Here is a 13,334-nt window from a genome sequence, read left to right as displayed (position 1 = left end):
CTTCTTTTCATTTTCCCACCATCACCTCCATCTTCCTCCGGACCTCATGCATCCTCAGCTGTTTAGCGCCACGTTTTTCCCGACTCTGCTGGGACACTAACTCCCTTCAACCCCCTTTTTTCTTTCCGTCTTTTGTCTCACCTTGAAAGAGTCACATCCCCTGAGTTTTAGAATAGAATAGAATAGAATGCCTTTTATTGTCATTATACACATGTACAACGAGATTAAGCCATCCCCAGTGTCAGTGCAGAGAGAGCAGTATAGAAATAAATAATAAATAAAAGATCTAAGGTATAAAATATTTACAGAAATAAAACAGATGTGCACACTCTAGTTATTTGCAGATATAAGTATGATGTCTATGTCTGAAAAAATAAAATATATTGCACGTTCAAAGTATTATTGCACGGATCATGATATGTTGTACATGTCATGTGACAGAATGTATTGCACATATGTTGTTAGTGTCCAGCGTATTTCAGATTTGAAGTCCTACAGGAGTTCAGGGCAGTTATTGCTTTTGGAAAGAAACTGTTTTTGAGTCTGTTTGTTTTAGTCCTGATGCACCTGTAGCGCCTCCCAGAGGGCAGCAGGGCAAACAGATCAGAGCCAGGGTGGGAGCTGTCATTTATGATGTTTCTGGCTCTGCTGAGGCAGCGGGAGGTGTAAATGTCCGTCAGGGAGGGGAGAGGGCAGCCAATGATCTTCTGTGCTGTCTTTACCACTCTCTGTAGCCTCTCCTTGTCTGCTACAGTGCAGCTGCCGTACCACACTGTGATGCAGTATGTCAGCAGGCTCTCAATGGATGAGCGGTAGAAGGTCAGCAGCAGGTTGGAGTTCAGTTGGTGCCTCCTGAGGACTCTCAGGAAGTGTAGCCGCTGCTGAGCCTTCTTGGTGATTGACGTGATGTTCTCTGACCAGGAGATGTCGGCCGAGATGATGACGCCAAGAAACCTGATGGTGTGGACCCTCTCCACACACTCGCCATTTATGTAGAGGGGGGCTGGGTCTGTGCTGAACCTCCTGAAGTCGATGATGATCTCCCTGGTTTTCTTGGTGTTGAGAGCGAGGTTGTTCTCAGAACACCAAGCAGCCAGCTTCAGGATCTCCTCCCTGTAGGCAGCCTCATCACCCCCGGAGATGAGTCCGACCACTGTAGTGTCGTCAGCGAACTTGACGATGAGGTTGTCATTGTGGGCCGGCCTGCAGTCATGGGTGTAGAGGCAGTACAGGAGGGGGCTCAGCACACAGCCCTGTGGGGAGCCGATGCTCAGCGTGCTGGTGGAGGAGAGGTGGGGACCTAGTCTCACAGTCTGGGGTCGGTCTGTTAGGAAGTCCTTTATCCAGGCACATGTGAGAGGGGGGAGGCCAACAGTGTCCAGTTTTGTGCATAATCTGTCCGGGATTATTGTGTTGAACGCAGAACTGTAATCCACAAAGAGCATCCGGACGTAGCTCTGCTGCTGCTCCAGGTGGTTCAGCGCAGAGTGAAGAGCTACAGCTATGGCGTCCTCAGTGGATCTGTTCGCGCGGTATGCAAACTGGTGGGAGTCGAAGTCTGGGGGGAGATGGTCCTTGATGTGCTGAAGAACAAGTCTCTCAAAGCACTTCATGATTACCGGAGTGAGGGCCACCGGTCGGTAATCGTTCAGGCTGGTGATGGGAGATTTCTTCGGCACCGGGACAATTGTGGAGGATTTGAGGCAGTGTGGGATGACTGCCTGAGCCAGGGAGAGGTTGAAGATCCTGGTAAGGGTGGGGGCGAGCTGGTGGGCGCACGCTCTGAGCACCTTGCCAGGTACTCCGTCTGGGCCAGTAGCCTTCTTGGTGTTCACCGCCAGGAGCACCCGTCTGACATCGTGCTCCTGGATGGTGAGTGGGGTGGTGCGGGAGCCAGATGGGGGTGTCGGTGTGGGTGGGGGTGGGGGCATGGTTGGAGCAGATGCATGCTGCTGAGAGTCGAACCGGGCAAAGAAGCAGTTTAGCTCCTCTGCCAGTGTTGCGCTCTGATCTGCTGTCGACACATCACAACCTCTGAAGTTAGTGATGTCCTGTATGCCCCGCCACACCTCCCGAGTGTTGTTGCTGGACAGGTGGGACTCTATGCGCATCCTGTGGTCCGCCTTGGCTCTTTTTATGCCTCTTTTCAGGTCAGCACGAGCAGCACTATACAGTGCTCTGTCCCCTGACCTGAAGGCAGCGTCCCGGGCTCTGAGGAGTGCGCGGACCTGGCTGGTCATCCAGGGTTTCTGGTTAGGGAAAGCCCTGATGGTTTTGTCCACAGTCACATTCCCGATACAGAACTGAATATAGTCCAGTACCGTTCCTGTGAGTGTCTCCAGCTCCTGTTATTCAAAGATGTCCCAGTCTGTCTGTTGGAAACAGTCTTGGAGTTTGGCGAGGGCATCTTCAGGCCAGGTTGTTACAGTTTTTGTGGTGGGCCTGTTCCTACGTCTGAGGGGGGTGTAGGCTGGGGGAAGCAGGAGGGAAAGATGGTCTGACTGTCCGAGGTGGGGGAGGGGTACGGCCCTGTATGCATGCTTGATGTTAGTGTAGACATGATCCAGGGTGTTCTCCCCCCTTGTAGCACACTTAACATGCTGGTAGAACTTCGGGAGTACAGTCTTTAAGTTGGCCTTATTAAAGTCCCCTGCAATAATGTGAACACCGTTGGGATGAGCCCGCTGTTGTTCGTTTATGGCGTTCAGCAGGAGAGAGAGCGCCGTGTTTACACTGGCGTCGGGTGGGACATACGCAGCTGTGACGATAACAACAGACAGCTCTCTCGGCAGAAAAAAAGGCCGACATCTAACAGACATGTACTCTATGTCCGGACAACAGTGTTGGTCTATGATTGTCCCGTTGTTACACCAGTTATCGTGCACATAGATACAGAGCCCCCTTCCTCTGCTCTTACCGGAGTCCTCAGTCCTGTCCCAGCGTAGAAGAGTTCGGCCTGCGAGCTGCACGCTAGCATCGGGTATGTCCGGGTGAAGCCAGGTTTCAGTGATGATCAGTACACAACAGTCCCGGACATAGCGGTTTCCAGCGAGTAGTAATTCCAGGTCGTCCGTTTTATGTACCAGGGATCTGGCGTTGGACAGGTACAGGCTCGGAAGAGGTGGCTTGTGAGGTTGTTTTCTTAGCCGTAGCATAACGCCGGACCTGCAGCCCCGCTTCTGCTTCCTCTCCCTCCTCCGTCTGCGCCGCCTTCCAGACCCGATAACAATCCACGGAGAGTCCGGTGGTCTCGCTATGTCGTCTGGGATGTTGTGCGTGTGGTGGAAGTCACTCGAAATAGATATCTGGTGTTGGTATCCGATATCCAAAAGCATCTGACGGGTGTACGGGATGTTCGCACGGCCAGTCGTGCACAAAAGACAGAAAAACGACAGAAAAAGAAAGAGAAAAGAGCACTGGAATGGGGAGCCGTAAGCCGCTGCATCCATGCGCGCCGCCATCTTCCCAAGATTTTTGAGTCCAGAGTCAATTTTCAGCTTCAGAAGGAGCGCGAGAGAAAAGCAGAAAAAGAGGGCGATGGCCGAGTGGAGGGAAAGAACAGATGATCCAGAGGAAGTGCAACATGAAACAGAGTGTGAGACAAAAGAAAAGACGAGAACGAGGACGGCGGATACCGCAGGACACGTTCTTACAGTAGTGCTGGAGGGTTCGTCCTTTTTATTTTTCCTGTGACACTCACCGCTTTAAAAAACAATGTAGACACGTGACACAGCGGGAAGTGTTTGAAGGGGAACCTTTTTCACTGCTGCACCACTAAACATGCATAGAGCAGCTGAGTTATTGGAGGTGTTGAGCATAATAACGCTGTGATAGCTAACTCTGTTCATACGCTATCCTACCGGAAGCATCTTTACACACTCCTCATGAAGCAGCGTGATGTGGGCGTACATGATTCAGGATGCAGGACGGGGACATCATCTGTTCATAGAAAGAACAAGCACGTTTATGAGGTTATGCCAGTGTGATTCATTTTTATGTGACCCTGATGCAGGTATCTAACATGCATCGTCCATAGTTTTACAGCATCACTCCTTCACGGTAGGGATGCACGGTATATCGGCATTAATATCGGTATCGGTCGATGTTAGTCATTTTTAACATATCGGTCCGAAAAGCAAAAGTGGGCCGATATTAACAGCCGATATTTATTTTCATATAATTGCTATTGTGTCGGAAGGTTTGGCCATGCAGCCATGTTTGGACATGTGACAGCGATGCAGCACCACGTTGTGGGATGTAACTGAAACAAGAAGCAATTTCAGCTGTGTGGTAATTTTTACAGTGTAGAAAGGAGGTACTCGAAAAGGAGTATGCAGTATCTGCAAAGTCGAAGTAATGCGAGGAGGATGCCGTGTGAACTCGTTCAGCACCACAAATTTGATATGCCATCTGAAAAACTGCCATCATTAAAGTTGAGTAGTTGCATGGCGCCTCTGGTTTCCAGTCTGTGTTGTTTTGTGGTGAACTGTCCTTTTACATGAACCTCGTGATCTCAGTTACGTCATAATTCATCCCAAGATTTAAATAAAGTGAATTAAATTGAAATGATCCTCCTCACATACTTTCATAGCCATAAAGTCCCACATATAACCTATGAACACATGGTCAAAGATGGATATATTGTCTTTAGACTCCATCTTTATCTCCAACAACTTTACATCATGCAGCATTCACTGAACCTCGAACGTAGGAATTTACAATTAGCTGTTACATTATTTATTATTTTAGAAATAAGTGAGCTAATAATTATTTATTGGTACTTTATCTGGTGTTTTATTAGATAAAGAATAAATTCTGTGCAGCTTGGTTAGCTAACGCTGAGGGGAATGGTTTTATATGAGGAAGTCAAGGCGGATAAACTGTTGGGAGGAACCTGATCTTGAACTGAACTTTTCTCAGCCTGAAGTCACCATGACAACACAAACCTGAAAGCGCTGATGAAGCGACGATTTTTAAAGCTAACTCAGAGGAAGCGAGCAAAGGAGGAAGTCTGAGCTCAAACTGAGGACGAGGAAAAGGTGAAGTTAGGTTGGTGTGTGCTAGTCTGAGCTCTCAGTCAGTGTCATGATGGTCACGTCCTGGTTGCTGCAACAGAAAAAGCTTCGACTTGAATTCAGGAACCATCCGATTACTGAAACTGTAAACAAACAGCCTTTCCTCATCAGGTTTTAGAGGTTTTTCATGCTGTAGCAGCAGAAACAACTCAACCCTGGTCCATCGGAGCTTCCGTTTGTGAACTTTAAGCAGAATCTACACAGAATTAAAGCTAATCTGCAGCTGCAGACGAGCAGGTGCAGCTTCTCCTTCCTGTTTATTTCCTGCCATATAAACTCTGCTCGTTCCACTAGGTTTGTTGTGCATGTAAACAAAGCCAGTGTAAGTGTTTGGTGCCATTCCCTCCCACCCCACCACGATCCACCCCCACCGTTTGCTCCCCGGAGACCTGCCCTGTCCCCTCCCTCTGCCATGACCCCGGCACCCTCGAGGCTTTGTGGGGGTCTGGGAATGTGTCTCCTTCAGCAGGACCAGCTGGAGCTAGAGCAGCAGAAAAAAGATGCCTTCAGTGTCTGGAAACAGACCCTCAAAGAAAGCGATGACGAGTTGCTGCTGAAGGACGTTCCGTTTCAACCCGGATTAAAACTCACCGCCCGGATCTTGTTTCTGTGAAGTCACGCCCTCCTCTCTGTTGCTGAAGCCAGAGAAAACGTCATCTGGACTTTGTAGATGGTGAAACGTGTTATTAAAGTTTAGATGTGACACTTCTTCTGACGTAAGCCAGATTTTTTTATGATTCAGCCATGAAAAGTGTCAGATTCTAGGTTTTAGGTTAAAGAGAAAAAGTCCCTTTTGGTGCCACTGGTGAAGTTTAGGTGTGAAGACATGAAGCTGAAGCAACAAGAGCTCCCAAACTCTTTCTATCGCACAACCTGGAAGCAAGTTCAGAGTAAAATCTTTCTTTTATTCATTTCAAATACGTGTTCTACTTCATGTTGTATGTAGAGGAATGTTGCCATGGTAATCTGTTCTTGTAGAACCACCTTAATTTCCCACTTCTGTGGTGGTTTAATATCTGAATAATTAAAGCCACCATTTTTTTATTTTCCTGCTTTGTCAGACTGAAAATGGTTCATCAAAGCTGTAGCATTACATTTTTTATTGTTTGGGTTAGAGGACATTCCCAGAAGGTTAACCATCCTGATATCTATGAGCGGGAACGCTTTGCAGGGATGTGCTGTGGGAATGAAGCTTTCCGGGAACGTGGCCTCCAACCTGTCACACATGCAGTTGCTGTCAGCCGCATGTCGGAGCGGCAGTGAGCGTCTGTCCGGCGTTTATCAGCAGCCGTCATATTTAACCATGTACATGCTAACATCCACCCCGCGTGACCGCGTCATGTCTGCTCTGGCTCCGATCAGCTGTGACAGCTGGCAGCTCGCTCAACAAATCCTAAACCAGCCCCTCATCAGAAGAAGGTGTGTTGGTCAGAAACGGTTGTGGACCACGTTCTGTAGGAATCAGAGGAATCTGACTCCTCCGTGGCGTCTTAGATCCAGGCTTGTCGTTATGGTACGGGGTCAGGTTAAAGGGTCAGTCCGAAAACTTACAACCACACTGTGAACAGTGTCCACTTCAGAGTAAACAGAGAAACATCTTTCTTTTCCAAAGCTTCTCCGCTCCATCTGCTTCCAGTAAACTTCAGTGAGTTTCAGAAAATACAACAAAGTCATCACTTTTCAAACAACCCATCACCATGGTTACCAAGTACCCGGAGGAGGAGCAGTTCTGGTTGATCTGCTGTTGATAAATGTCTGAGTTAGCAGGGGGGGAGGGTCGGTTTCTCAATGCCAGCTGGTCAAGTTTGACTCAGGAAGTAAAAACTTCAGAGCACAGAGGGATGCAGGCACACATCCTGCATGTGGAACTAGGGCTGCAGCGATTAGTTGATGTTGTCGACAACAGTCAACAATAAAAACAGTCGACAACGAATTCAACCGTCAACTATTGTCAGCAAAAAAAAAAAAAAAAAAAAAAAAAAAAAAAAACACAGAGTGAGACATCGTCGTCTTCTTTCCTATCTCTGCTCCGCCAGGGGAAAAATATGGCGACGGAGCAGGGAACAAAACGGCAGCAGAAGACGCCAAAAGTCTGGGACACACAACTTACAAAATAAATAAAATAAACGTGAGGTTTGTAAAGCGGACCTTGTGTACCACGGAAGTACGTCTGCAACACTCGAACATTTAAACAGGAGGAACGTCGGACTTACATAACAACCTCATGCAAGTTTTCAAAGCTGAAAGTGAAATAAGATCCATTTAATAATGATGAGATCCATAATTCGATTAGTCGACTAGTCGTTTTAATAGTCGGTGACTGATCGACCATCAGTGGTCTTTGGCCATGGTCTTTAGTTGCAGCCCTACTTGGAACGTCGCGTACTTGATGACGTCGACGCCGTTTCTGCAGAGGAAAACTCACATTTGCACAACTAAAACAAAAGAAAAAGCTTAAAAGCGGAGCGAGAAGCGCTCGCGACCGCTGCTGGTTCGATCCCCCTGAAACTGAGGAGGAAACGGCGAATCTGGGCGGGGGGTGCGTGACGCTCATTCCCTTCACCTGAATAAAAAACTGTTTCAGTTATAAGCTTCCTCCTCTGCAGTCTTTCCGTTTGTGCTGCTTTGCACATAAATAATATGTAACAGTGGAGATAAAGAGTCAAGCCCTCATATCTGGAACTAAATAAACTTTCTACAGACCACCACACGCTGGCCACACATCGGCCTCCCCTCCACCTCGTCTCTAAAACGCCGCTCAGCTCGTCACGTTGCCGTAACCCAGCCTGAGTCGTACAGCACAACTAAACTCCAGAAGACACGCTAACATCATTCCAATGCAGCGTTCAGTAAACATTAAAAATGCTGCTGCAGGAGGTGAAACATGTTGGACGTTTCTCCTCTTTTATGTCCTGCTTTACAGGCTGAAACGTCCTCCACCATCACAGCTCGGTCTTTTTTTATTAACCAAAGAAATACGACAAGGATGATTTAACGTTTGCCCACGTTTGGGAAAATCCAACAATTATCTGCCTCCTTCTACATCCCCTCACACATTTCTTTCTGTCTCTCCCACGTCAAAGCAAACACCGACAGGCTCTCGGGACTCCTGCCAGCTGACGAAATCTCTCGGAGAAGAGCGAAGGGGATTGGGGGGAAGGGGTGAGACACCTCAGGAGGAGGAGGACTGAGAGGGAGGGCAACCAAAGTGAACTCTCTGCTCATTAGGCCTTGAAATATTCCATTCTCTGCACAGAATCAAGGTCTCTGTTTCTTTTCTTTGTGTGAGGAGGGAGCAGCTGCTGTGTGTGAAGGAGTGTCAGGGCTTAAGAATGCAGCCGGAGCTGCGGTGGTCATTTACAGCTGCTCCAGACCATCATAGCGCTGGATCTCCGCCCGACACCGAGCCGCAGACACTGAAGCCGTTTTCTTTTTCTTACCCTCACTTTCATCAGTTTGAGTGGAAGTCTGAAGTTGTGCAGTCATGGTAACAGGAAGGAGTGCAGCTGATAGCCGAACACGAGAATTCATCCAGCACCGCGTCACCGGAGAGGAATGCAAAATCAGGGTGTGAAAACCACCAAGCCAACGTCCACCTAGGACGGGGGGGAATCCATGATAACAGCATTATTTATCACATTTCATCATAATAAGAGACCTCTATTTAGACCTGGACATGATGATGAAGCCACTTCCTGTCAGACTTTCCACCAATCAGAGAGCTTAGATTGACGGTAACGTCCAATCAGGAGCAGACAAAGATCAACCAGTGAGCAGAAAGTTCTATGTGTGTGTGAAAAGAAGAAAAATAATGCTCCTCTATGGCTGGAATAAAGCCAAGAAGACGTTTCTGATGCACGGTGGCGCCACAAAGCAGCTATCATCTCAAGAAACCTGAAGCCATACTTCAGCATATCGTCTAATGTTTCCTCTCACTTTGAGACACGCTGAAGCCACTTTTCAGAATTTCTTTAGCAAAATTTAGTCCAAAGTTTGAACCCAGATGAAGAGAACCATTTCAATGAACTAACCACACCCAGAGCTGTGTGCTCATAGAAAAGGAGGCTCCTGCACAAAGCAGCTCCATGCCGCTGGGTTACACATTTCTGGGCTTCACCGCACTTCAAACCGGTTCTTCACACTTCACCAGTCAAAAGGAACTCCTACCAAGGTTTAAAACCAATATAAGCTTCCCAAGTCCAGTAAGGCCTGTAACTCCCAGCCAGCATGTTTATATGATGTCAGATAAAATCCAACTTTAAACTACAGGTTAGTCCAACTGAAACCAAACTCAGCCAAATTTCTCAAAGCCGGACTAACACACTCAGATTAGATTAATATGTTTAATTTACCCAGTCACTGAAAAAATAAATCCACTCCTCTCCCGTGCACATATACCAGGACAAGGACAGCCGCCCACCTGTAACTGCAGCTTGACTTATGGGCACGCAAATTTACTAAACTGTGTGAACAGCTCACTCTGAGCTGGAGCTAGAAAAAAAATGTTCAGTTTCAACTATATTTAGCCTCAATGTATTTTTTATATGTGCAAAAAACTTCCAGATCGTGCTGGACTGCTTTGGACCTCGGGCCGTATGTTTTACTTGATGTGAGCTAAACTGGGGGTCTGCAACCTGCAGCTCTTGAGCTGGTTGCGGCTCTTCAGCCCTTCCTCGCTGGCGCTAGAGAAATGTCGCGTGTACGCCATGTTTCAGAGAAGTGGATCGAGTCACAAAACTCAGCTGCTGCAGGTTTTGTGCTAATTCTATAGAAAACCTTTCACAAGCGGAGAATACTCAAAAGAATAATTCATTCAAATCTCAGAGCTCTATCCTTGGATTTAGGAAACAAACCGAAGCACGTCTCTCTCTGCAAAGACCATCAAGGACAAACATCAGGGCTCAGCAAACTGATACATAAAAAGCCAAAAACATCTTAAAGGTTTTCTTTATTCCAAGTTATTTTTAAAGGTCAAATAAGTTTTGTGGCTCTTAACTATGTTTATTTGGTGGGACAAATGGTAAAAAGTGGCTCTTTTATTAGTAAACGGGGCAGACTCCTGGGCTAAACCAGCCGTCAGTTTAGTCATCAGCAACTTTGAGCTCCATTATGAAGATAAACCTGAACCAGTAAAATTTCAGTACCTGCACTGATAATAACCCAGCTTGTGTCTTACAGCCAGATGTAAGAGTACAAATGAAAGCACACATCTGGCAGTTCCTCCACACTGACCCACATAGATGTGCCAACATCTGGCAGACTGCTGTTGGACAACATCAGGATCACAGGGCAGAAAAACAGTTTTTTTCCATGATTTATGACTTTTCTGATGCTCAGTAAACGTAGTGGTCCAAACATCCAGACACCTCACGCCCATCACCGTCCTCCCTGTCTTACCTGTGTCCTGTCTGAACTGGTGCATGGACTGGAGATCTATGATGTACGGGGAGAGCCGACTGTCGACCTGGCCGAGGACCACGCTTCCTCCGCGGGGGTCGCTGCTCCGGATGGCCGCCTCTATCTGGTGGGAGACGGCGGGGCTGTAGGGCCGCCACCGGCCGTGTTCATTGAGCCATTCCCACACCACCACAGCAGAGGCCAGGAGCATGTTGTTACTGTTGGCCCTGGGGAGTAAATTAAAGATGAATTGTGTGTGGAGTGTGTGTGTGGGGGGTGGCTGTTAGCTAAAATCCGGACTGGCTGCTGGAGGCTAACCACACGGCAGACAAACAAAACAATCTTTTATTTGGGCCACCAGTTTTAATCTCACCCTCTGTGTGGAGAAGCGTTTTTCTACCTCGTGATGAATAAATAAAGACAGACTGTTTCCCAAAGCTAACACAAAGCCGTGTGTTTTGGGGGGTGGGGGTCTTACATGGAGCAGCGGCGGAGCTAACGCCGGGAGAAGGCGACACATTCTTCCACGGAGGTCCGAGCTCTTCGCATCGCCGCGGGTGGAAGTAAATCACGGTCCTCGCTGGAGTTTCTGTGTTATAACACCGTGATAGGCGGTTAAATCCGCCCCGGAGTGAGCGGACAACAAGGCGGCCTGGTTGTGGTGGCTCCTCCCGGTCCAGACGGAGGAACAACCGCTTCTCTCCAGCCGTTTACGGCCTTTTTGTCCCCCCCACCGCGCACCGTCAATAACGTACCGCCTCCGTGGTTCCGTGTCAGCACATCGGGGTCTGATCCACGAACATAACCGGGCTCGGCGAGGGTGTAAAAGCTATGGGTGGAGTGTTTTTCTTTGGGGAGTAGCAAAACGAAATGCTGACAAAGTGGCTGCTTCCAACAGCGCAATCTCACTTCTCCCCAACCCGGAGGGCGCGACCGCAACAGGTTCAACTGGTCTGGTTCCCGGGAACAAAAACCCTGGAGCCATTCAAGAGATGGGTCCAAAACGACGCTTTTATGTGGTGCTGCCAAGTCAGCTAATTAAACATGCGCACAACTTTTATTTTAACTAAAAGAAAAAATATGAAGACCTGAATAAAACATTCACCTGTTGATGTGATCTTCCTCGTCCTCCCTCCTAATCCAAAACTTGTGGAACAAACTTCTTCATGGGTAAAATCTACCCTTTTGGCTCCACCATGGTTCAGTTTGTCTCTCCCTCTGTCCCACGAAGACAAGTGCTCCTTTTTTATTTAAAGTAAATTAATATAAACTCCAAACAGAGAGGAAACAGGTCAGAAGACGTCTATCTTTTAGCGTCCATGTTCATTTCGTCGAGGGAGAACTCGATATGCGAGTGGAGGGCACGAGGACAGCAGCCCCCACCAGCTCCCACCACTTACCACGCCTTCAGGTCCACCCGTTGGGATCAGGGAGCGAGAACAGATCCCAAACAGCGCTGCCAAAACATTCCCACACCAACTCTGCGCTAAAGCGGTTGATTTTTGCGGTGATTTGACCTCATTTTGAACGTAACTGCGTTATTTCTTTGTAATCTACTCCTGAGTTAGTTCACTACTGCAAGAGAAAAGAGAAATGCACTGATGATACACGCAAGTTAAACTTTATTTTCATTTTCTTTTCTTCCACTACGTTTCTTGTAGCATGAAAACGGTGAAATCCTGCCACCTGGTGGACAAATGTGGAATGGATTTCAGTTGCTTATGATGCCAGTTAGGAAAACCATGTTTGAGATGTTTTAAACTCTTAAAATATGAAAACCTATCACGCAACTAGTAAATTAATAATATCAACAAAGTATGCCATAATTATTTGATTTATAGTAAAAAACTAAAACGGCGTCATTATGAGATAAAAATGAATAATTAGGGGATAGTCATTTTAGGAGCTAAAAGTAATTTTTATGCAATAGAAACTCATCATTATTCGATAAAAACTTAGTGTTATAAGATAGAAAGTCACTATTATGTGATTAAAAGTCATTGTTATGAAATAAAAAGTAATTTTAATCTCATACTTTAAATCTCATATTGACCTTTTATCTCATAATTATGACTTTAAATATCATAGTCTCATGGTTCTTACTCTCAAATTTAAGTCGCTGAGGATAAAAGCGTCTGCTAAATGACTGTAGAATAGAATAGAATAGAATAGAATGGTTACTTTCTCACTATTTTTAATTGACAAGCGGTGGTACGGCTTAAATACTTAAAATGGACTAAAACTTAACTAAAAACTTAATCTGGATTGTTGTTGTAGTTGTTTTAGTAAGTTATTGGGGTTTGTTGCCTGTAATTAACATTGTACCACAACAATGCATAAGTCGATTTTTAAAGATAAAAAAATTTATCAACATTTATTTTAGAAACACACACACACACACACTAGGTTACAATACATACAATTCTGATTTTCAGCCCAGTTCTCCTGTAAGGTGACACATGTAACTGTGACAATCACGTTGTCTAAAATACGTATTTTATTGTATGTTTGTGTTTGTATTGTAAAAAGTAAATAATTAAGAATTTTAAGTTTCATTTATTACATAGCTGAAGAGGGGGTAAAGTATTTGTGCTTTTATTTTGACACACCCCAAGTTTCATCCGGTTGTGCTGCGCTCGTGAAAGTTACAGTTGGGCAACAGACATGCACCTGTAACGGTAAGAGAGATATGCTGCAGGGTGTGAAGGATTTCGATATTTCCTGAAGACTGGAAAATTCCTTTGCAGTGAGCATGCGGCCAACGAGGTCATTGTTTGTTTCGTCTGTATTTTTAGTAAAAGCTTATTTTACAAACTGTGCAGGTTATTTTTATGTCAAACTGACACTTATTTTCTTTTGTCT

At 46.3% G+C, this 13,334-nt stretch overlaps 1 protein-coding gene across 2 annotated transcripts in view; it reads right to left on the bottom strand.

Moving 5' to 3' along the window:
- LOC121638486 (E3 ubiquitin-protein ligase DTX4-like) overlaps positions 1-12,033 on the bottom strand; it is a 37,844-nt gene extending 25,811 nt beyond the window's left edge. The window contains exons 1-2 of one of the 2 annotated variants that reach the window (XM_041983318.1): positions 11,578-12,033; positions 10,473-10,699 (exon numbers count right to left, since the gene is read on the bottom strand). In XM_041983318.1, the coding sequence (XP_041839252.1) occupies positions 10,473-10,683 (211 nt within the window). In that variant the 5' untranslated portion in view covers positions 10,684-10,699; positions 11,578-12,033. Of the gene's footprint in view, positions 1-10,472; positions 10,700-10,950; positions 11,396-11,577 lie in introns of those variants that run through there. The other variant, XM_041983317.1, reaches the window with a different exon arrangement.
- Positions 12,034-13,334: the final 1,301 nt, after the last annotated feature.

This window comes from Melanotaenia boesemani, chromosome 4 (genome assembly GCF_017639745.1).
Source record: "Melanotaenia boesemani isolate fMelBoe1 chromosome 4, fMelBoe1.pri, whole genome shotgun sequence".
Taxonomy (NCBI): domain Eukaryota; kingdom Metazoa; phylum Chordata; class Actinopteri; order Atheriniformes; family Melanotaeniidae; genus Melanotaenia; species Melanotaenia boesemani.
Note: the sequence above shows the minus strand (reverse complement) of the source record. Positions and strands in the feature narration are given on the sequence as shown.